This window comes from Schistocerca serialis, chromosome 2, assembly GCF_023864345.2.
Source record: "Schistocerca serialis cubense isolate TAMUIC-IGC-003099 chromosome 2, iqSchSeri2.2, whole genome shotgun sequence".
Classification (NCBI taxonomy): domain Eukaryota; kingdom Metazoa; phylum Arthropoda; class Insecta; order Orthoptera; family Acrididae; genus Schistocerca; species Schistocerca serialis.
In genome coordinates this window covers 979,269,759-979,294,268 of record NC_064639.1, presented here as the reverse complement: position 1 = coordinate 979,294,268, position 24,510 = coordinate 979,269,759, and the positions used below count along the sequence as shown (strand labels likewise).

At 48.1% G+C, this 24,510-nt stretch overlaps 1 protein-coding gene across 1 annotated transcript in view; it reads right to left on the bottom strand.

Annotated features, from left to right (window-relative positions):
• The window catches only part of LOC126456566 (uncharacterized), a 52,589-nt gene that overhangs the window by 25,156 nt on the left and 2,923 nt on the right, over positions 1 to 24,510 (bottom strand). The window contains exons 2-4 of the mRNA XM_050092312.1: positions 15,716 to 15,782; positions 12,942 to 13,251; positions 6,135 to 6,581 (exon numbers count right to left, since the gene is read on the bottom strand). Coding sequence (XP_049948269.1) covers positions 6,135 to 6,581; positions 12,942 to 13,251; positions 15,716 to 15,782 — 824 coding nt within the window. The remainder of the gene's footprint in view (positions 1 to 6,134; positions 6,582 to 12,941; positions 13,252 to 15,715; positions 15,783 to 24,510) is intronic.

The window sequence follows — 24,510 nt, the reverse complement described above, 5'->3', positions numbered from 1 at the left end:
GCATACCCCACATGATCAGCAGATTTAGAGCCATCAGTGTAAGAAACAACAGCATCCCGAAACTCGCACAAAATTTGGCGGAAAAGGGAACAGGACACCACCAAGGGGATGGAATCTTTCGGACCTCGGCAGAGATCCATCCGAATTCGAGGCTGAGGAACTAACCAAGGAGGGAGGAGGGGAGGGGAGGGAGCGAGGAAGACAGGACAAAGAAGGAAGCTGAAAATCACGGCAAAGAGACGCAAGGCGCAGCCCAACAAGTAACCCCACCCGAGGGCGGGAGTCAGGTGGGCGACGTCCATGGTCTGGGAACAGGATAGAATAGGAAGGATGAGTGGGAGAAGAACGGATAGTGAGGGCATAAGACACCAGAAGCTGGGACCACCAAACAGAAAGGGGGGATCCCAGCTTCAACCAGGAGACTATCAACATGGCTAGTAGGGAAGGCACTGGTGGCCAAACGGATACCACGATGGTGGACTGGACCCAGCACGTGCAGTGTGGAAGGAGCAGCTGAACCATAAACTTGACAACCATAGTCCAAGCGAGACAGAACTAGAGCATGATAAAGACAGGAGGGAATGGTCCACACCCCAAGAGGAGTGGGCAAGGAATCGAAGGACATTGAGTTTACAGAAACATCCTACCTTCAGGAGTCTGATATGGGGCAGCCAAGTGAGCTTGTTGTCGAAAAGACGCAGGAAACGAAACTGTGGAACCACAGGCAATTGTTGTGCAGCGAGATAGAGCTCTGGATCAGGGTGGATCGTAGTACGGCGACAGAAGTGGACCACCCGCGATTTTAAAGGAGAGAACTGAAATCCGTGTGAGAGGGTCCATGCAGAGGCACGCCGTATAGCTACCTGGAGCTGCCGCTCAGCAGATGCCATCGAGGAGGAACTAACCCAAATGCAGAAATCATCCACATACAGGGCAGGGGCAACTAATGGACCGACAGAGGCCACAATTCCATCGATAGCAATGAGGAAAAAGACACTAAAGACTGAACCCTGTGGGATGCCCGTCTCCTGGGTCCGTGTAGAACTAAAAGCAGTACCAACTCGAACTCTGAATGACCGATGGATCAGGAACTGGCGGATAAAAATCCGGAGTGGGCCCCGAAGACCCCACTGATGAAGGGTAAGTAAGATGGGATGGCGCCAGGCCGTGTCATAGGCCTTGCGTAGGTCAAAAAACACTGCAACCAAATGACGGCGCTGGGAAAAAGCCTGCCGAACTGCGGATTCCAGGCGAATTAAATGATCGATTGAAGACCGTCCCTCTCGAAAGCCACACTGGTAAGACGACAATAGATCCCGAGATTCGAGGACCCAATTGAGCCGATGGGCTACCTTCCATTCAAGTAACTTACAAACAACATTGGTCAAACTAATTAGCCGATAGCTGTCAACAGATAGGGGATTCTTACCAGGCTTAAGGACAGGAACCACAATGCTATCCCTCCACTGAGAAGGGAAGTCACCCTGGAGCCAGATACGGTTAAACACCCGAAGAAGATGGTGCCGTTGTGGAGCACTGAGATGTTGAAGCAGCTGGTTATGAATGGAATCTCGGCCAGGGGCCGTATCATGAGAAGAAGATAGAGCAGAAAGAAATTCCCATTCAGTAAAAGGTTCGTTGTAAGATTGACTCACAAGGGGTGAAACAAAGTGGAAGCTTCAGCCAGCTGTTTTTGATGAAGGAAAGCAGCTGGATAGGAGGCTGATGCTGAGGCCACTGCAAAATGGGTCGCAAGATGTTCTGCAAGAACTAATGGGTCTGTACAAATGCCATCTGGGAGGTTAAGGCCTGGGAGGGTGGACTGCCAATGGCAACCTTGAAGAGAACGAAGTGTAGCCCATACCCATGACAGAGGGACAGTAGAACCAAGAGAAGAAACGAATCGTTCCCAACATATCCGCTTACTCTGATTAAATAACGGGCTTTAGCACGGAGGCATTTAAAGGTAGTAAGGCTGGCTACATATGGGTGCCTCAAAGTGTTGCAAAGCTCGACGGCGATCACAGATGGCAATGGCAATGGCCGTACTCCACCACGGGAATTGCCGGCGACGAAATGGTCCAGATGAGCGCGGGACAGCAAGGCTAGCAGCGCGAACAATCGCGTCAGACACGTCACGTAGGACGTCATCAATACAACCCTACAAAGAGGGAGAAAACTCGACCTGTGCAGTGTATAGAGGCCAATCGGCGTGGTGGAAAGACCTACGAGGTAACCTGTCCATCGGGGAGCGGGAAGGGAGCGTGATAATCAACGGGAAATGGTCACTATCACAAAGGTCGTCGTGTGGCGACCAGTGTAATGAAGGGAGGAGAGAGGAAGAAGAAAGAAAGAAAGAAAGATCAATGGCAGAAAAGGTACCATGACCAGCACTGAAATGAGTAGGGGAGCCATCATTAAGAAGGCACAGGTCGTGGTCTGCAATAAATTGGTATATAAGAAGACCTCGTCTAGATGGAAAGGCACTGCCCCAGAAAGAATGATGAGCATTAAAATCCCCAAGGAGGAGGAAGGGAGGAGGAAGTTGCTGAAGTAGGGCAATTAAGGCAGCAGGTGTAAGAGTCCTGTCACGAGGGAAATAAAGATTGCAAACTGTGACTGCAGAGTCTAGGTGGACCCTAACAGCAACCGCTTCCAATGTAGTTAGTAGAGGAATCCACACGCTAGCAATGTCTGTACGGACCAACGTACAAACGCCACCAGAAGCCCGCAAGGGTCCGACCCGATTTCGACAGAAAACACGGAACCCACGGAGGGTCGGTGAGTGAGCATTAGTAAAATGAGATTCCTGGAGAACCACACAAGCTGCAGAGTAGGACGAAAGAAGGGATTTCAATTCCGGAAGGTGACGATAGTATCCATTACAATTCCATTGGAGAACCACAGAACGATGGTTTAAATGGGGGCTGAACACGCTAAATCCAGTCATACCGCCGGGTCCCCACCCATCACCGACAAGGAGGGGGCGACATCCATGAACGACAGGTCAGAATCCGGTTGTGAAGTCGGGGAAGGAACCTCCCGTGACACCAGAGGCTCTTTGTCCCGGGACTTATGTTTCTTATTCTTTTCAGGCCGAGATCGAGGAGGGCTGTGTGGCATAGAGGAGCCAGCTGCAGGAAGATCAGGAACAGAGAGACCGGGCGACCTGGGGGCCGACAGACCGCGGCTCTCGCGGTCGTCGCGCGGCAGCAGACCTTTGGCCTGGAAGGTGCTGGGAAGGGGCATCCCGGGAGAGACGCCCTTGACCGGCAGACGCCGAAGGAGTGGGACACTTCTCCAGCTGGGGAGGGGGAGCAGCGCCCAGAGGAGAAGGTGGAGCCGCAGGGGAGAAGGGGAGGAGGGGAGGAGAGGGGTCCAGAATGGGGTAAGGAAGGTGGAGGAAGGGGTGAAGTTGTAACCAAGGCATAACTAGATGTCATGGACACAGGGTGTAGTCGTGCATATTTTTTACGGGCCTGTGTAGGTTAAACAATCGAGGGACTTACACTGCTGTATCTTTTTTTCTTTCTTATATACTGGGCAATCTGGTGAATGTGGAGAATAACTACCATGACAATTTACACATGCAGGAGGGAGAACACGGACTCCCCTTATGGAGTGGACGTCCAGTCACCAAAGAGGGGCCTGCTAACAGCGGGAAGACATGTCTCCAAAACCCAAGCACTTTAAACAACTCATGGGAGGTGGGATGTACGGCTTCACATCACAGCGATAGACCATAATCTTAACTTTCTCAGGGAGGGTATCCCCTTGAAAGGCCAGGATAAAGGCACCAGTATCAATACGATTGTCTTTAGGACCCTTCTGAACACGCTGAACAAAGTGAACACCCCGCCATCCGAGATTGTCCCGAAGTTCTCATCAGTTTTAAGGATGAGGTCCCTGTGAAAAATCACACCTTTGAGACTGGTGAGGGATAATGGACACAGGAATTGTGCCAAGATGGGTACAGGCGCGAAGGGCCGCAGATTGGGCAGCTGAAGCAGTTTTTTATCAGCAACAAACCTGACTGCATCTTGCTCAGGGAGTCCACTTCGCCCAACTTTTCTTCAATGTGTTCCACAAAAAATAAAGGTTTGACACTGGTGGAAGTATCTCCATCAGTCCTGGTGCAAACTAGATAACGGGGGAAAGGTTTTGCCCCTAGACGACGGGCCTGTCCCTCTTCCCAGGGGGTAGCCATGGAAGGGAAGGCCGAAGGGGCAGGACAAGCAGCACTTGAATCAGTTCCACACAGAGACGGCCGCAGAAGAATGGCCAGAGTTTTGGACCCGCATGCTTTTCATCTGCATAGCGTCCGCCCTGATACCACCCACTCCGATCAGGGGCTCTCCTCACGGGTGCCACCCAGCCACAGCAAGGACTGTCTGGCATGGCGGCCATTGCCGGGAGTTCCGATGCTCCAGGATGACGAGCAACCACTCCAAGGCATGCATGAGGAGATCACAGCTCAGGTATCAGAAATGTGATCCCTTTGTGTTCAGGGGGCTCAATCAAAAGGGTACATAGCGACCCCACCACACTGGCTGGCTACCGTGCTGGCTATGCACCCTAGTATCAGACAATGACGTGAAAGAAAAGGTGGAATGTACTAGGAGGGCGCACGTCAGAGACACTAGGTAAGGTGCTCTTCCCCAAATGGCTCACACTACGGAGGAGAAATTTTGTAATGGAGGTCAAACGCCAGAAGAGAACCAAGGATTGCCAAAAGGAAGAGATGATTATGCAACAAAGCCGAATTGGAAAAGCAACAGAACCAGGAGGATAGAGGGGCGAACATAAGCAAGGACACCAAGAGGGAGAGGAGAGGGCGAGGGGAGAGGAGCAAGGAGGGGAAATGAGTGGAAGGGAAAGGAAATGCAGCCCCGGAGAGAAAGAAGGCTGCAATGGCTCGGGGCCCCGTGCTCGCCACGCACGTATCCACAAAGGAGTTGTGGACCCCCTGGGGGGGGGGGGGGGGGAGAACGTTTTTGCAGGCTTTGTTGGTGATGTCTTGATTGGGCTCCATGTTCTTCCACCCACGCTCAATGGAGCACGTTATCGTGATTTCATATGGGATACTCTACCTGTGCTGCTAGAATATGTTCCTTTACAAGTACGACAACATGTGGTTCATGCACGATGGAGCTCCTGCACATTTCAGTCTGTGTGTTCATACGCTTCTCAACAACTGGTTCGGTGACCGATGGATTGGTAGAGGTGGACCAATTCCATGGCCTCCACGCTCTCCTGACCTCAACCCTCTTGACTCATTTATGGGAGCATTTGAAAGCTCTTGTCTAGGCAACCCCAGTACCAAATGTAGAAACTTTTCGTGCTCTTATTGTGGATGGCTGTGATACGATACGCGATTCTCCAGGGCTGCATCAGCGCATCAGGGATTCCATTCGATGGAGGGTGGATGCATGTATCCTCGCTAACGTAAGACATTTTGAACATTTCCTGTAACAAAGTGTTTGAAGTCACGCTGGTACGTTCTGCTGCTGTGTTTCCTTTCCATGATTAATGTGATTTGAAGAGAAGTAATAAAATGATCTCTAACATGGAAAGTAAGCGTTTCTGGACACATGTCCGCAACATTTTCTTTGTGTGTGGGGAGTGTTTCCTGAAAGTTTGGCCGTACCTTTGTGTAACACCCTGTATAGGCACTCCCTACCCCAAACGATGTTTTTGAGCCGTCAGTTTACATGTGGCATCCTGCATTTGTGCGCAGAAAGCAGGAAGCAGGAAATGCCCGACGATATACAAGAGAAGGGGGGTACTATCCTTGGGAAACTGACAAAGGTCACGGAGCAGGCAGGTCCGGGGCCGGAACCAAAGCGTTGCTGTACTCCAAGTTGTCAATGTTTTTTAAGTACTGACTGGTTTTAAAGTACACAAGCACAGTTATATTTTTCATTATTTTCGTCTGTGTGTACTACAAATCTTGTGTTCTTGCTTAGTCTCCCAGAGATCGGTGTAGAAACGGAAAATGGTAAGGAATGAAACTGAGTACGTACAACCGATGGCTGTAACTATACCTTCCATCAGGTATTTGACAGCGATTGCGCCGCTGTCTCCCCCTCCCCGTCCCGTGATCGCTGTCAGACCGTGTCGCCCCCTGGACCCACCTGGCTGACCAGATCTCGTCACTGGTGCCGGGGGAGAACATCTCGCGCATCGCGTCGCTGACTGTTGGCGACGGCGGCGACGTCGGCTGCGCGGGCGACGTCGGCTGCTGCGGCTGTGCGGGCGACGTCGGTGGTGACGGCGGCGCCGACGTCAGAGGCTGCGGCTGTGCGGGCGATGTCTGCGGGGACGGCGGCGCCGACGTCTGCGGCGGCGCTTGCGACGTCTGCGGCTTGGGCGCAGCGATCTTGAGCTGCTTTAAGCGCCCCCTGACGTCGCGCGTGTCTCCCGAGGACTCCTCGTGCAGCGACAGGTCTCGCGAGCTGCCGTCGTCCGAGCCCTCCTGGCCCTCGCTGGCCGGGCTGGAGGAGCTCTCCGGGGTGGACAGCTGCCGCCGCAGCAGACGCTTCTTCACTGCGCCCTGTAGGCGGCTCTCCAGGGTGAACGCCCTGTGAACAAGACCAGGCTCCTCACTGGCGAACTGTAATTGTATATGACTAGGAAACACACCGAATGGTCAAACTGTCGGAGAAGGAACTAACAGTGTTGCAAGGTAGGTCGTGCTGAGAGCTGAAGGAAAGTATTTCCGTACGTTGCGCCATTTCGAAGTTAACTAGCATCGAAGTTACCCAGGGAGGCAACTGCGTGCACTAATTCAAGTGCCCTGCCTATGGAATTAGTGTCAGCTCTCATAGCACCGATTATGTCTTAATACACTGTTCAGCCTTTGGCTTGGGTTTTGTTGTTACTGTCCCATATCCAGTTCCTTCATCACTTTTTCCGTTTCAGGGAACGGAATTACGAATGCGTTTGAGTACAACTGTGACGGGCCCCTGTAATTTGCGCGCACATTGGCCTCAGCGCCAAATTTCACTGCTAATTAACTGGAATGTTAGAACATTTTTCTTTATGTCTGAGCACCGCAAAGGACCTTACAAACGTTTCATACTGTTTCTGACCATCCTGCACATAACGTCTATAACGTTTGGCAAGGTGTTTAATGTTTCTCTGGGAAACTATAAAAATCAAAAAACTAATTTCTAGTTTTAATGAAAGTTGTCAGTTGTGTCTGGAAACTGGTTTATCTTAAATGTATTAGTTCAACAGTTTTAACAATGTACCATGTAATAACTGAAAAGTTCAGCGTTTACTACAAATGCTTGCTAGAAGCTAACTATCTAAACTTTAATTTTCGTATAATTGAAAGCTTTACATATTTTACGCTTTATTCATTGCAGCAAGCGTTACCGAAATTGCTATCTTGAACTGCTAACAACTCCGTGTTTAAGCACAAACACGTGAAACATCTCATGTTCCACTTTATACAAATCCTTTTCCAGTCGTCGTGGACGGCTGAATTTCAACTGACCTGAAATATACTTTGTCCATCTGAACATCTTCACACTTTACACCGTATAGCTTAAAGTGTTCACTGTCAATATGCTGCGTTGATTATAGCTGATGGACACAGAACCTGACAAAACCGAACTCCACTGAAATTTTCGAACAGATATGTCTGGGGTCTTTTAAATGTCAAATTATCTTTCTTTCAAACTCTGCCTTAAATATAAGCAGGGTCCTATTAAATGTCTAGCCCGACTCTTCAGTGATTAATTTCATACCCTGCCTGATTTTTTGCATTCGATACATTTTTACACCTCCCGTGAAATGTTCGGTTTCAGTTCCTCGGTAACAGAGTGGAACACAAAATGATTAAAGAAGAATATTTTGTGCGTAACACATCACCTATAAAAATTGTCCTCAATGTTTATGTCAAATCTCGATGTCGCTTACATGAAGTCTAAAAATTTGAATGGAATTTCTGGGCGTCTGAGAACCTCACTTACCTCAGTCATTGTGGCACACTAACTACAGAAGCAGCATGAACGTTCAGTTTACACACTTAATGTAATTTTTGAAGTTAATGCTGCCTTTTTTAATGGGAACTGCGGACTTTACGGAAAGTGTTGAATATGTTCCCTCCCGGTACACTGCCTGACAAAGTTAACGACCCATGAAACATGATCTGACGTCGGTGGAAATCCTTGTACACACCTGCAGGTGTGTACGTGCGTTATGACAGCTGCAATTCTATGACAGGCAGGGCTTAAACCACAGTGCACTGTTTACTCGTGTTTACCAGCTGAGGTATGGTGTACATAAAGAACAGCTGCAGATGCTGACTGATCACTGGAAGAGAGCTGCTCCTTTTTCATGGAGGAAGGGGGAGGCGAATGCCTCATTGGGGATATCCATTTGGCCAGTAGCTCGAACCTTGCAATACTCAGATCTGTGGAGCATCCAGATGACACTTGTCCAGTGTTTTACTGGATGTGAATGTGACGGCAGGCGTGCTCTTAGTCAAGGTTCCAGTCCACCCCGTCCGACTACCAAGATAGTATCACCCGATTGTGCAGCACAGATAAACCCTTCACATCACCACCTACCGTGGACTACTGAGTAATACAGCACTGTGTTCAGCGATGAATTGCTGTTCTGCACTATCCTGTATGTCCACTGGCGATCAAGACAGTGACTTGGGGACAGTCCCCAACAGTCCCCCACAGTGGTATTACTCTTAGTGTCATGATGTGTGAAGCCATCATATACAACTTCAGGTGCTGGCCGGTAATGACTGAATTAACTGATGGCAAAATGCATGTGAGGAATACACTGCTTCATGTGTTGCCCCCTTATGCCACAGTATCGTGGAAAATTTTCCAACAGGACAATGATTGTCCACGCGTGGCAGTTGTGTATGAGCAATCTCCATTGTGAGGTACTGGCCCCCAGATCTGCCTCCAGCAAGACCAGTGTGGGACCAGTTCTGATGTTTGTTTCGTCCTAGTAGCAGTATCGTGGCAGTGTAGGACCAGTTACAGCAATTTTGTACTAGCTTGCCTCAGGAGAGATGTTAGCATTAACACCCCAACCTCATCTACATGAATTCAGTCCAGAGACGACAACGTTATTCCGCTAAGAGGGTACTTTGCAGGAAGTTCTTTGTAAATATATTTTGTTATGACTAATACCAACACACCCTGCCAACCTCTGGAATCCCCTTTCGCTTCCCACACCCCTCCTGGCTGCTGCTGGGTCAGGCAGTGGGTGTATGTAGTAAGCGGCGCCAGGGCACTGCCGGTCAGTTGGCGCTGCTCCTGCAGTGCTAATGCTCACGCACTCAGACCACCTCAAATTGTTTGCCTTGTGTGAAAAATGCTGCATTCCACCGTCGTACAGAGGCCATGTTAAACTTGTAAAGTTAGAGCTGAGATTTCAAGAAGGCAACATACTGTAATAGCTCGTTTAAATATTCATGAATTCTGGAGGTAAGCGAAATGTGTGTATTCTAGCCCCAACAAACCTATTATGTCACTGGTAACAGGGGTTGGTTCTGACGTACAAACACGTTGCTAAACCAAAATAGAAGTCCTATCAAATGAAGAAATTTGGTGAGAAAAATTATCGATACAGAATGAAAGATGGTTTTCAAACCGTTTTAAGTAGTGGCCAAAAGTGACGTCAAATCAAACTTATGTACAAATTGGGTTACGAAGAACAATTTTCAAGCTAAGCAACCTGTCGAATACATTGATTCCTTGCCAATTCATGAGGATCGCGGCCACACGAATAGAATGCCACAACCTTCATAAACCCTGTGTAAAGGTCATCACGACTGTTCAGCTTTGTCCTGTAAGCTGCTTTGTTGAGACAGGTGCCATCTCCGCTTACAGTTTGTAGTTCACGTGACACGAAACTATTGTTTCGTCGTTCCTAACATATGACTAACAATGTCTTACTGGCGCAGAGAATGAGCAGAACGAAATCTGTGCTGACCCCAGTTGCCAGGCATCGATGTGCTGCCTTATGCTGCGGCGACGTTGAGACATGTCGTGCAGCTGGAATCCCCGATCTCACTGGGTCATCACCGGTGGATGGGTGGTTGGCGTACAGCGTAGGACCGCAGTCCCTGGGTGGAAGGAGAAAGAGGGAACTGGCCACTTATCTCCCCTCACGCATGAGGTCAAAGCGAGCAACAGCGTGCAACGTCTGGATGCGTTTGGTTTTGCTTTAGGGCACAAAAAACAGCCGGGCTCATACGCACCCAATTCGTTACTATAGTACACGAAGACCGAGGAGTTAATAACTACGTCAGCCCGAAGGGACAGAAGAAAGCTAAAAGCAGGGACGTGGAGAATGGGCTGAAAAGGACACCATACAGAAATTTGTCCAAAACTAAAAATTAAATGGCGTTCGCCATATTGTTTTGACGGATAAAAAAACACTGTCGACAGCCCGCGCATCATTTGCTAAAACAGCCGATGAAAGATGGAAAACCTAAGCAGGAACGTAATTGGTTAAAAAATGGGCATTCCATAAGGAAGTGGCGGACAGTTAAACTTGTGCACTATGTGTACGAAATGGTGGGGTAGCGCCGCTCAGAAAATGATGGCTAGAAATGAAGTGCCCAATACGCAGCCTAGTTAAAATGACCTCCGAATTGGAGGGCCGAGAGGTGGTCGTCCATGATGCTGGGAGATGCTTAATAAGCTTGATCTTACGCCCATGAAGGGGCACCACCACTTGACAGAGGGCAACACAGATCATCAGAGCAAATATAGTAACTAGTGGGCTGACGTACAAGGACTACAGCCTTAACAGTAGCGTCAGAACCTCGTTTCCTGGCAGATCAATATGACCAGGAACCCACATGACCACCACAGTGGCTCCACCAAGAATGAGCAAGTGACAGTTTTCCCGGACCCTCTGCACTAGGGGATGGGCGATGTACAGCGCACGTCGTCTTTGATGGGCGCTGAGTGAGCAGAGGACAATTGAAATGTGTGTCGCCAGATGTACTCTGTGGCGTAATAAAGGGCGAAGTACTCGGCTGAAAATACTGAGCAGTTTGGCGGAAACCGATATCTAAAGACAAGGGAGCCAATGAAGGCACACCTGACATCAGGCAGTCCGAGATTCATCAGTGTACACAAAGGTACTATCATGAAGTTCCATGTCCAGGTCGTAAATCTGAAGGTGAGACCGAGGCTGGAAGCGAATGAAGGCCAAGGTTAACATGGGCCACTCAACGAAGCCAAAGGGTTCTCACCCACAGGGGAAGGTGCAAGTAGTGTGAAGTTACCGCACCAGATCAAGTGACGAAAGCTGACTCCAGGTGGTAACAAGACGGACGCGGCCCATACTGGCGATGAAGGTCATCGAAGGAGGCATAGAATGGGTTGACATGCATGGTAGAACTGGCATGCATACCTGCTGAAGAAAAAGTCACGGCGGTAGGGCAGTGGTAGTTCAGTAGCTTCAGCTTACGGGCACTTAACTGGGCTAGTGTAAAAGGGACCACAAGCCAAACAGATGACACGAAGGTGGGGAGAGTTGTGACTGCGTGAAAGGGATGGACGTGTAGACACAAAGCACCCACAGTCGAGTTTCGAATGGACAGGGGAGAGGTATGAATGGAGAAGGGTGGTTCGATCGGCACTCTAGGAAGTACCATTGAGGACACTTACATTGAGGAACCGCGTACAGCGAGCTGCCAGGTAAGACACATGGGAGAACCAAGAGCTTCCTATCGAGCATGGTAACCAGCAATTTCCTAGGTTTACCGAACGGAACGGCAATAGGCCCAAGTTGTAAAGATGGTGACAAACTACTTGCATCGCCAGAAACTCAGACGGTTTTGGCAATGGAAAAAACGAAAGCCATTGTCGTTACTCCAGGAGTAAAGACGATCAAGACGGCGTCCAGTAAGACAGCTACGCAGGGAACTGTAATAGACTGCAAAATCGTTAGCAAAAAAGGGAGCTGGAGATGCCTGGCGGGAGACAGGCCATTATAGGGTTAATGGCGATAGCAATGACGACGACGCTCAGGACGGAACGTTGAGGCACACCGTTTTCATGGGTAAAGATGTCCAACAAGACAGAACCCACACGCATCTTGACAACTGTCTTAAAAATTCCTTAAGTTAATAGGGCAGGCAGCCAAGGAAGCCGCACATGTATGGAGTACATAGGATACTAGTTCTCCATAAGATGTCTTAGACCTTCTCCAGATTGAAAAACACGGTAACAATGATATCTGCAGAAAACCGTTCATGACAAAGTAACGAAATGGTCAAGTGCAAAATGTCGCGCTCTAAACCCAGACAGCTCCTGAAAGCGGGCGGCCGATTCCGACGCCCACGTCTTCGCGCCCGCCGGCGCGCGGGCGCGGACGGCGAAGAGATCGGCCCGTGGGGGTGGGAGGAGCGGGGGGATTTATAACGGCTGCCCGCCCTCGGGAGTTCAGTTCGTCAGCGCACCTGACGATGGCGACGTGTCTGACCGCTGAAATATTGTGCCCGTTGGACACAATGAACCGGCAGTATACCCGTAGACTGTTCGAAAAAGAATGGATTGAGAAGATTGGTAAGTCACCTACGTACACACATTCCTAACACTGTATCGGGGGAGTGCCTTTTCCATTGCGTGAGGAGTTGGCCGTTTAAATGCCAACGTTGCAAAGCTCTCCAAAAACCTCAAGGTTGATGCTAATGCTGATCAAATGACCGATATTTTTACAAGCAATTTTTCCATCGTCGTTCGTTATGTAGAAGTAACGATCCCAGTGAGATCTATTCCACGACACCATATATCATATTCTGAAGGAACGTTTACTAATTAATAATAGTGAAGTACAGCCTGTGTGTGGCATGCCTGATTAGACATGCGTCCTTATCTTACTGTCTATGGCTACAACGTACATACAGTGAGTACAGAACGCAGACCCAGACGCTGCCTTGCTTTTACCTCTTCTTGGAGCCATCCGGCAGGGTTTGTTGGCCCTCCCCATCCTGCTGCTCGCTGGAGGTGCTCGTGCCCTGTGCTTGCTCCAGGGAGCACTCTGGCGATGCAGACTTCTTTGGTGGGGGCTGCTCCTGCCCTTCCAGAGAAGGTTCATCCGGCAGCGGTTGTTGGCCCCCCTCCTGCTGGCTGGAGGAGCTCGCGCCCTCTGCCCGCTCCAGGGAGCGCTCCGGTGACGCAGACTTCTTTCGTGGGGGCTCCTCCTGCTCTTCTGGAGAAGCATCCGGCGAGATCCCTCGCTCCAGCCCACTGGTGCCTGGAACAATGTTCCCAGGTGAGTAATTTTGGTTGCCTGGTATGGAGTGGAAGGGACTAAATTGCAATGTCGTCAGTCCCTTCATCCGTCAAGTGGCAAATGCGGAAGTAGTCAAATGAAGGAGGCGAAAAGCAGACCCTGGAAATCCGAAGATTAACTGTCGCAATGAAGGCAGAGAACGGAAGTGACTCTCCCATAAGGAGTCAACTGGGTAAGGCTGTTTTAACGAAGGTCTGTGCTGACAGGTGTGAATGTTACGTACTCATCTGTTGCGTTAGTACCCAAACCTGCAAAATAAATACTGACGAATTTACGAAGTAATGGTAAAAGAAACCAACCTTAAGATCGGTTTGGGCTCTTGGGAAAAGTGGGGCACGTGAGGCAGTATAGAGGCTAGAGCTGTTTAGGAAATAGGTTAAAGTAAGATCTACATTTGTCGTAAGGGAATCTCTCGACAGTGTCAGTGGAACACGCTGTTTGAATACTAAACGTGGCAGGAGGAAAAGACAGGCAAAGGCGGGATGTGTACAACGTTTATAGAAACCAGACCTTAGATTCATATAACTAAGGACGTGATAGGGAAGCAGTGAGAAATGATCGTAGCATACCCCAATCTTGTTCAGGTTCTGCCTTGTGTAAGCAGTAAAGGAAGCCAAAAAATGTTTGCAGAGGAAATTTAAGCTCTGAGACAAGAGAAAGATGATGAGGCTTGCTGATAGTATTGGAATTGTCAGGTGGCAAAGGACTGAAGAGCAGTAAGTTACGTATTTGTTGTAGCACTGTTCCAGGTTTCCAATACCCTTGTCAAAGGAGTCACCCACCTCATTTCCGCCAATTCCCTACTCTGATCTGCCGCTCGCTGTGTACCAAAACGCTGCCGTCATACCCAACAGTTCACCTTCGTTGCACCTGCAGTATGAGGCCGACAGTTATGATGCGCGACACTGTCGGCTCCAGGAAATGAGGCCAAACACCCAGCAGGCTTTCATGCTTGGTGGAAAACACTTTCTAGGCATCCTCGTGTTCACTGTGCACTCAGAACCAGAATTTGTGACATGACGCAATAGACAGGTGTACTAGCGAGCGCTGCTTCTATACTACTCTCCACACTACTTTCACTGTGGCCTTAATTTCGCATCCGGTTGGTGGTTAAAAACCCTTTTTAGGTCTAAGCAAGAACACGGAGCGAGTGATATGTCTGAATGTTCTCAAATGCTTCTCCCGTAGAAATCAACCTAATCAGGGCCCCGTTTTACACGAGCCGCTGTCTCATGGAAATAGCCTAGTCAAAGTGCATACGCCTTCCGTGCACGCATGTAAATCAACCAACCGCTACACGAGAATGTGTATGAAGTTTATGCTCTGAACTGTGCCTAGTACGGAGTTTTGAATTTCGAGGTATGTTGCACATTACGCTCGCGCTGAAACAAGCGGATATGGCGACCTCTCCTCACATTTGAGGCGAACCAGTTGTGGCCGACTTCACCCGTGTCGTACAAACATTGTTCTTTCCCACCTTCTTGATACGTTATGTTTTCTTACTGTTCGGGATATTGATAGGTTACACAAGGTCCTGGCACTTGTTTCTACTGGTGTTCCATAATAGTTACTGAGGAAAAGCCTACATTTTACATAAAGGACGACACACAAAGATAAACATGTCATTAATAATCATTTCAACAGTGCAAGAAGTCAGAATTATTTGACAACTAAGATTACTTTCTGGGTTATTTGGCACCTCCTATAAGCAAAGAAACAGGATACAAAGGTAAAACGAAAAGGCACTTTCCTGCTTTCTAGAAATTGTTTTCAAGTACATATTTTTCTGTCAAATGTGTATTGTGAGTTTCGATGACTTTTCTTCCACGTCTCAGGGCGGTAATTAATATACTAGGTCACTTGACAAGATCGTTCGCTATGGATTTTGGTTTTGTCATTAACTGCGTATTAACATTGCTTATACCTACGTTTAGATATTATATTTCGTCTTTCCTAAAAAAAATTGTTCCTCATAACCTCAGCCGGCCGTAGTGACCGAGCGGTTCTAGGCGCTTCAGTCTGGAACCGCGCGACCGCTACGGTCGCAGGTTCGAAGCCTGCCTCGGGCATGGATGTGTGTGATGTTAGGTTAATTAGGGTTAAGTAGTTCTAAGTTCTAGGGGACTAATGACCTCAGATTTTAAGTCCCATAGTGCTGAGAACCATTTGAACCATAACTTCACTTTCGCATTTCAGGTTCCATACTGCACAGCAGACAGCTTTCACGTGGCACCCAATTTTTGCAGACAACTGTAAAGCAGAATCACCGCTTAACCGACCAGTCCCTGTGCAGAACTAAATGCCAGCTGCACTGTCTAAGACTTGCCTCGAGCAGTCACGTGAGACGAGACAGTCGATCGTGTACAAGAGGAGCTTATGCCTGCACTCTGTACCACTGTGAGGTCAGCTTCACGCAGACACTTACCAGCCTTCTCCAGCGCTGGAGACTCAGCACCTGCAGCAGGCAGCCCCTCCAGCTCCGCGCCGCTTTCCTAGGGCAAAGAAAAAAACAGTTGTTGAAGGGACTGGCCAAGTCCAGACCCCACATCCAGCCCTGCTAGCTGGATAAAGGGCTAGGACAGTTGACAAAGCAAAGTGTGCTAGTTTGCTCTAAAGACAAAAGTGGAAAGCCTTAAAATGTAATGGATGTCTGACTCCCAATAACAAAAACAGGAGAAAAATAGGTAAAGCAACAGATGGGGACAGGTCTCTGAATGTGATTTGGTGGGGAGGGGGGGTAGAAGTCTTACCCCACAGCCGACACACCCTTGCTCCAATGTAGTCAAGGCGGGAAAAGCATCCACTATTCAACAGAGTTTCCTCTGAAACAAAGTAGGGTGTGGAGAAAGACCGCATCCAAGAGGAACTGAAAAACACTAAGACAGGGAAAACCATTACCAAAAACTGCGAGCTCACAACCAAAGCTTCGTAAGATAGTGTGTTGTGTTGGCAGAAGAGCCAACACCGTGTTACTTACTGGAGGGGGCCGAAGTGCACGCGTTTTAGCTCTCGCGGGCTGGCTTGAGGAGGGAAGGACTAATGCCGTGAGGTCTGGAACATGACAAGGAATTAGAATTCAGAAAGCAGACGTATTTAGTTTGATACCTAACTTTAATCCATTAATGATTAACGTCGCTCTTTACGGTACATGATTCACAATATCTGTTCACAAAACATAGTAACAAATATGGCGCCTTGCTAGGTCGTAGCAAATGACGTAGCTGAAAGCTATGCTAAACTGTCGTCTGTACAAATGAGAGCGTATGTATGCAGTGAACATCGCTAGTAAAGTCGGCTGTACAACTGGGGTGTGTGCTAGGGAGTCTAGACTAGACCTGCCGTGTGTCTGTGCTCGGTCTGCAATCACTGATAGTGGCGACACGCGGGTCCGACGTATACTAGCGGACCGCGGCCGATTTAAAGGCTACCACCTAGCAAGTGTGGTGTCTTGTGGTGACACCATATACTGTGCCTTATCTAAAAAACGGATAAAAATAACTCGGGACTACAGAATTTTACCAATAGCTCGTGTTATTATAATTTGCAAAGTGCAGCTTAAGTTAGTTATTAATTAACTGATAGTCTTGCTTCTATCAAACGGTATGTTACAAGTATGTATAAAAGTTTATCATCGATGTATGGTTTTAAACTGCTTTTACCGTCGTTGCTTTAAATCGTCATGGAGACAGTAGTAAAGGTTTGGTGGATCAAGGTAACGATAAATGCGTGCCCGTATGTAAGGACGTGTTGAAGTGAGGTGTAAGCAACGGAATAATTTTTCTATTTAAATTTCTGCTTACTGACCAGTTTTTTTTTGCATAAAAGTGATCTTATTTCGAAGTATATTGCTGTACTTTCCAAGCATTAATATGAACTAGGTTTGTGGTTTGTTGAATGTAATTCGTGCCACTATTTTTGACATCCAAATGCAAGACGTTTACACTGATCGTAAGCTGGTTCGAAATAGTGTTGATCTTTCCGAACTGACGACCGTTTGAAGTTCATAACTTTAAAATTACAGCTCAGCTGTTTCATATATCCATTTTATTTCACAGCTCTACCCTTGTGCGCTTTGACAACACTGGAGATGCCTCGTCCGTTTCATTGAACATGTTGACGGTCGTTTTCAACCAAACTAGTAACGTGCGACAAGTAAATACAAGGCCAGTTATTGCTAGTCAAAAACAGGTAGAGGAATTCTTGCTGTTGCGTTCCCCTCGCTTGGTAACAGCAAGAATCGTTACACCAACACCGCTACAAACTCATGTGGAATGTGATCCAAAAATCTGAGTATATCATCGCCTTTGCAGAGCACTGTGGACTAACCTCGCTGAACACGAGCTGTTCACTGGCCTGGTGTTACATGCCACCGAGCATAGAAAAGTCGTTCTCATTCCACTGCTTCTTTAGCTCAATGCTAAAAGAATTGAAATACATTCCTTCGTCCTCTGTCGAAGTTAGAATTTGGTGGATATAGGACAGCCATTTTGTGCTGAGTGAACTGCAGTATGTTCTGTAGCAAAGAAGAACGGCGGAATAGTCACTTTAGAAAGAATACGTAATCTAAATTATTTTTGTTTTTAAGTTTCCTAATTACTATGTTTTCCTTTCGTTCAAGGATTTGTGAATGCATGCGAGAAGCTCACGGTCTGGTCCTTTGCGACTGTCATGCACATTTCACAAACGTGTGTTAACAATCAGTACTGGATCATTGTTTACTTCTTGTAGGATCAGTATTTTCTCGGAAAAATGCTCATTTTTATAGGTGAAGTCTGTTCGATCTGACTTTCGCTACGTTTGACTACTAGAAGATGTCTCATTCAGAGGCGTTATCTCACAGGGGAACCTCCCCATCGCACCACCCCCCCCCCCCCCTCAGATTTAGTTATAAGTTGGCACAGTGGATAGGCCTTGAAAAGCTGAACACAGATCAATCGAGAAAACGGGAAGAAGTTGTGTGGAACTATGCAAAAAATACAAACAGTAGTCCATGCGCAAGATAGGCAACATCAAGGATAATGTGAGTTTAGGAGCGCTGTGGTCCCGTGGTTAGCGTGAGCAACTGCGGATCGAAGGGTTCAAGTCTGCCCTCGAATGAAAATTTTAATTTATTTTCAGACAATTATCAAAGTTCAGGCATCCACACATAATAAACTTCGCTCTCCAAAATTCCAGTACATCTTCAGATTTGCTTTGATATATGCAGGAGTTGACGGTCTACACCCGGAAAAATTTGAAAACGTTAAAAACATTTGTTTTGACAAAGCATAAGGAAAAGTGTGCGACTGTGAAACTGTTTCATTCATTTGTTGCAGTTTGTGTGACAAAGTCTGTTTTCATCACTTTTTTGTGAGTGATTATCACGTCCAGAAGAAAACTTAAATCGGGCAAGGTAGAATCTTTCTCCATTCGCCTAGTGTACAAGTTAGGTGGGTTGACATACTCCTGTTATGTGACGCACATGCCGTCACCAGTGTCGTTTAGAATATATCAGACGTGTTTTCCTGTTGTGGAATCTGTTGACCTATGACTTTGCGATCAAATTTTTTCGGTTCCCACTGGAGAGGCACGTCCTTCCGTCTACTAATCGCACTTATTACAATGAACAGAGACGTCAATGAAAGAGCGGACGGATCATAACTTTGCGAAAATAAAGCACGGAAACTTCACTCGAGGGAAGACTTGAACCAAGGACTTCTCGATAGGCAGCTGCTAACGCTAACCACGGCGCTCCTAAGCCCACACTATCCTTAATGTTGCCTATCTTGCGCATGGACTACTCAGTTTGTATATGTTGCTTATTTTTTTCATAGTTCCACACAACTACTTCCTGTTTTCTCTATTGATCTGTGTTCAGTTTTTCAAGGCCTATCCACTGTGCCAACTTATGACTAAATCTGAGGGTGTGCGATGGGGAGGTTCCCTTGTCAGTACGTCGCGCTAGTCCAGGTGTTCTTCCACAGGTGCCGCCCTCTGCTGAATGGTGGCGCAGCAGGTCTGAGAGGCTGCACACGCTCTGCAAAGTTCTACAGCGGGCAGTTCAGAGGCGTGAAAAGTCCGAGGTGAAAAATTTCCAATTTGTACAGCAGATTCTGGACGGTCTTTACTAAACTCTCACTACTTCAGAAGCACAATGCACGTTCAACTACGGGGTTCATCTGCAAAGGAAAACATTTCCTACAGATATTGATAATTAAACTATTTTACATACGATTTAATACTCCAACAACTTTTCTACGCAGTCACCGTTCAAATTAGCCACTTTTACCGTTTTACCAGCTGTTCTTTGCCTTCCGCATGATCAGTTACCACCAGATACTGGATATTTTTAAGAGTGATTCGCACTTTAGATTCTGAACAATGTGAACGTAGCGTAAAATCTTTCCAAGAACTTTGGTGAGAAATTCGCTCCCACATAAATTCATCTTCTGCCGCAGACATTCCCAAAAAATGAAATTGTGGCGACGGCGCGTTAACAGGACGACGGAAACAATACGCTAGTGGCATGCATTGGACACTTTGCAAGAGTAGTCGACTGAGAAAAAGACGAGTAGTAGCAGCGGCTCTGCTCAGTTCAAGCCACGCACCTGCCTCCTCGGTGTTCTGTTACTTTGGTGATAATTTCAGACGCGTGCCCTCTGGGTTTCCAGGTTCGATGTTCACTTGGCAACGTCCAGCTTAACCGTAATAAAGCCCGTTTTTGTGTAGGGGCAGATGGCACTGCCAACACGTTATTCTTATCCCTCGGTTCCTTAGGGCAGTGACTAGGTGGCGGACCACACGCCACTCTTACGTTTTGTTCCTCCTGGGAGAAACACGTCTAGCCATCCAGACAGCCTGATACGAGTACACGATGGAGCAACATGGCCTTGGTGATACATGATCAGCTAGCACTGCGTCCCCAAGCCCAGCGGTCCCAAGGAAGGTACATTCCGAGATTCACAGACACTGACCGCCAACCAGCATTCACCTGAAGTGGTATAGATCGATATCTATTCTTAAATAGCTACAACCGCAATGAGGTTACCCTGACACGTATCGTCATCACCCAGCTAGCCACAGCTCAACTTGGAGGCAGTGTCTTACTAACGCACAGCCCACCCTTGTGTCAGGGTGCTGCATCTTATTTTTCCTGACCTGACTGGAAAAAACTATAACCTGTCAACGTGATGGATGTTTTTTCGTGCCCGTTTAAAGTACTTTCCAGAAAATTGCCGACGAAACATACTTTTCATCAGACTTGGGGAAGTTGCGTGCAAATTCCATCCATCAAGCGTGTTTTGCTTTAGGGCGCAAAACCTGGGGTCATACACGCCAAAGTCTAAACTATAGAACACGAAGACAGGCGTTGAAAGTCGACTATACGTCAGTCCCAACCAACAGAAGACACCTAAAAACTGTCACCTAGAAAAAGGGGTAAAAAGACCACACGGAAACGGAGGACCAAAATTAAATGGCCTTCGTCATATTGCTATGGCGGACAAAAAGTAAAACCTTCAGGAGTGTGATATGAGGCAGCAAAGTGAGCCTTTTGTCGAAAAGAAGACCCAGGAAACGAAAACGTGGGACCACAGGTAATTGTCGAGCATCGAGGTAGAGCTCCAGATCGGGGTTGACCATAGTACAGAGACAGAAGTCAACCACTCGCGATTTTAAAGCAGAAAATTGAAACCTGTGTGAGAGGGTTCATGCAGAGGCACGCTGAATAGCACCCTGGAGCTGCCACTCTGCAGAGGCCATCGAAGAGGAACCAACCCAAATGCAGAAAACTTCCACATACAGAGCATACGTGGCCAAATGACCGACCGGGGGCCACAAGTCTATCTATAGCAATGAAGGAAAGTACACTGAACACGGAAACCTGAGTGATACCATTCTCCTGGATCCCTGGAGAACTAGAAACAATACCAAACCGAACCCTGAACGTCCAATGGAACAGGAACTGGCGGAAAAAATCTGGATTGGGCCTCTAAGACCCCACTCATGGAGTGTAAGATATGATGGCATCAAGCTGTGTCACAGACATTGCAAAGGTCAAAAAATACTGCAGCCAAATGGCGGCACTGGGAAAAAACCTGCCGAACTGCGGATAACAAGCGAAGTAAATGATCGGAGACTGTCCCCCTCGGAAGCCACACTGGTAAGGAGACAGATTCCAAGACTCGAGGACCCAATAGAGTCGGCAGGCTACCATCCGTTCAAGTAACTTGCGAATAACGTATGCAAGTTACGCTAGCAGCGCGAACAATCATCATACATGTGACGTAGGACATCAATACAACACATCAAAGAGGGAGAAAACGGCCTGTGCAGTATGTAGAGGCCAATCAGCACGTTGGAAAGACCAACGAGGTAACCTGTCCATCAGAGAGCAGGAAGGAAGCGAGAGAATCAACGTGAAGTGGTCATTATCGCAAAAGTCTTTGTGTGGCGACCAGTGTAATGGAGGGAGAAGAATGATCAATGGTAGGAAAGGTACCATGAGCAAGACAAATGGGTCGTGGAGCCACCACTAAGAAGGCTCAAGTCATGGTTTACAAAGGACTGATCTATGAGAAGACCCCAACTAGAGGAAAATACACTTCCCCATAGGCGATGGTGAGTATTAAAATGGAGGGGATGAAGTTGCTGAAGGTTTGTTAAGGCAGCAGGTGGAAGAGTCCTGTCAGGAGGGCGATAAAGACTGCAGACTGTTACCCCAGAGTCCAGGTGGACCATAACAGCAACCACTTCGAATGTTGTTTGAAGAGTAATCCACGTGCTAGTAACGTCCGTATGGACTAACATACAAACGCCACCAGAGGCCCATAGAGGGCCGACCCGATTTCGACAGAAGGCAGGGAACCAACAGAGGGTCGGAGAGTTATCAGTAAAATGAGATTCCTGTAGAACCACACAAGCTGCAGATTAAAATGAAATAAGGGATTTCAGCTCCAGAAGGTTGCTGTAATATCCATTACAATTCCATTGGGTAACCACAGAACGATGATGCAAATGGGGGGAGGGGTGAACAGGCTAAAGCCAGTCATGCCGCCATGTCACCATCACTGACAAGGAGGAGGTGACGTCCATGAACAGCAGGTCAGAGTCAGGTTGCGAAGGTGGGGGACAGGACCTCTGGCGACACAGGCCCCTTGTCCCTCAACTGATGTTCCTTTTCTGTTTGAGATCGAGGAGGTCTGTGCTGCAAAAAGTAGAGAGCCACTTCAAGATCTGGAACAGAAAGAGCAGACAACCTTGGTCCCACAGACCGTGGTTCTCATGGTCGTTGGATGGCAGCAGACCTTTGGCCTGGAAGGTGCCAGGTTCCCAGGAGGGGTGCCCTTGATCAGCAGACGCCGAAGAAGTGGGACACTTCTCCAGCTGGGGAGGGGGAGCAGCGCCGACAGGGGAGAGTGTGGGAACCACAGGGGAGGGGGATGGAGAAGATTGGTTCAGGACTGGGGTAATTAAGGGGGAGGAAGAGGGTGAAGATTTAACTAAAGTATAGCTAGACATCATTGACACAGGATGAAGACAGGCACACTTATGAGCCTCATTGTAGGTTAGACGATCAAGGGACCAATACGCCTATGTCTTTTCCTTCTTATGAACTGGGCAGCTTTGTTAACATGGAGAATGATCACAGTGACAATTACACACAGGATGGGAAGCACAGTAACTCCCCTCATGAAGCGGACATGCAGTCACCACAGATGAGTCTGAAAAGTGAGAAGCACGTCGAACATCTCATAGGTGGTGGGACGTATGGCTTCACGTGACATTGATACACCATAATCTTGACCTCAGGGATAGTATCCCCTTCGAAGGCCAGGATAAAGTGACCAGTATCAATGCAGTTGTCCTTCGGGCCCTTCTGAACACGACAAACGAAGTGAAAACCCCGCCCTCCCAGATTGTCCCTTCATTCATATACCCTAGCATCAGACAATGAAGGTAAAGATGGAATTACCAGGGCACATGCTGGAGATAGGTAAGGTGCTCTTCCCCAAATGGCTCACACTACAGAATAGGAATTTAGTAATGGAGGTCAAACCCCAGAGGGGGACCAGAGAATGCCAAAAGGATGAGGTAATTACTCAACAAAACCAATTCACGTGGCCAACATAACCAGGAGGCTTGTGGGGCCGACAAACAACGGCACCAAGACAGGGAGAGGTGAGGGCAGGGCAGAGGGGAAGGAGCAAGGACAGGAAAGGAAAGGAGGGGAGGGGAAGGGAAAGGATATGCAGCCAGGGAAAGAAGGAAGGCTGCAATAGCTCAGGGCCCCATTATCACACATGTACTCACGAAAGGACTGAGCCCCCTGGGGGCACACAAATGGGAGGCAGGGCAATGGTGCATTGGGATGTGATGGGTGTCCACAAACTCGACATGTGACACTGGAAGTACAATGTGAAGACTTATGGCTGAAGTTCCAGCACTTGAAGGACCACATCAGGGGAGGGATATAGGGCTTTACATCACAGCAGTAGACCATCACCTTGACCTTCTCGGGCAAAGTATCACCCTCAAAAGTGAAGATGAAGGCACCAGTGGCAACCTGATTATCCCTCTGACCTCAGTTCGCGCACCAGACAATGTACACCTTGCCGCTCTAAACTGGTGCACAGCTCTGCCAACTGCAAAAGAAGGTCCCTGTGAAATATGATACCCTGGATCATATTTAAGCTCTTACAGGGCGTGATGGTTACAGAAACATCCCCTAGCTTGTCATGCAAGTAACGCCCGTGACTGCAGAAGATGCTGTTTTGATAAAGACTGACCCGGATCTCATTTTGGACAAGCCCTCCATCTCCCCAAACTTTCCCTCTAAATAATCAACAAAAACTGAGGCTTCATCGTCATTAAATTACCTATCAGCTCTCGAACATACAAGGTACTGGGGCAAATAAGATCTGCTGCCATCCTTAGCCTGCCGTTCCTCCTTATGGCTGAAGTTCCAATGGTGTGGCCAGGGAGGGAACAATGTGGGGTCATACTTCTGTGCATTGAAATGAGCTCTTGTACGCTTAGAGACTGCTGGTGTTTCACCACCAGGAAGAGATGGACTACACTTCATTGCATGTCATCCAGCGATGCCACCCACTCCAACCAGGGGCCCTCCCCACACGCGCCACCCAGCTGCAGCAAAGGCCACCTGGCAGGAGGGCCATTGCCTCTAGTCCCAATGCCCCATGGGGTGGGTATCTACCCCGTGGCATATGTGGGGAGTTAACG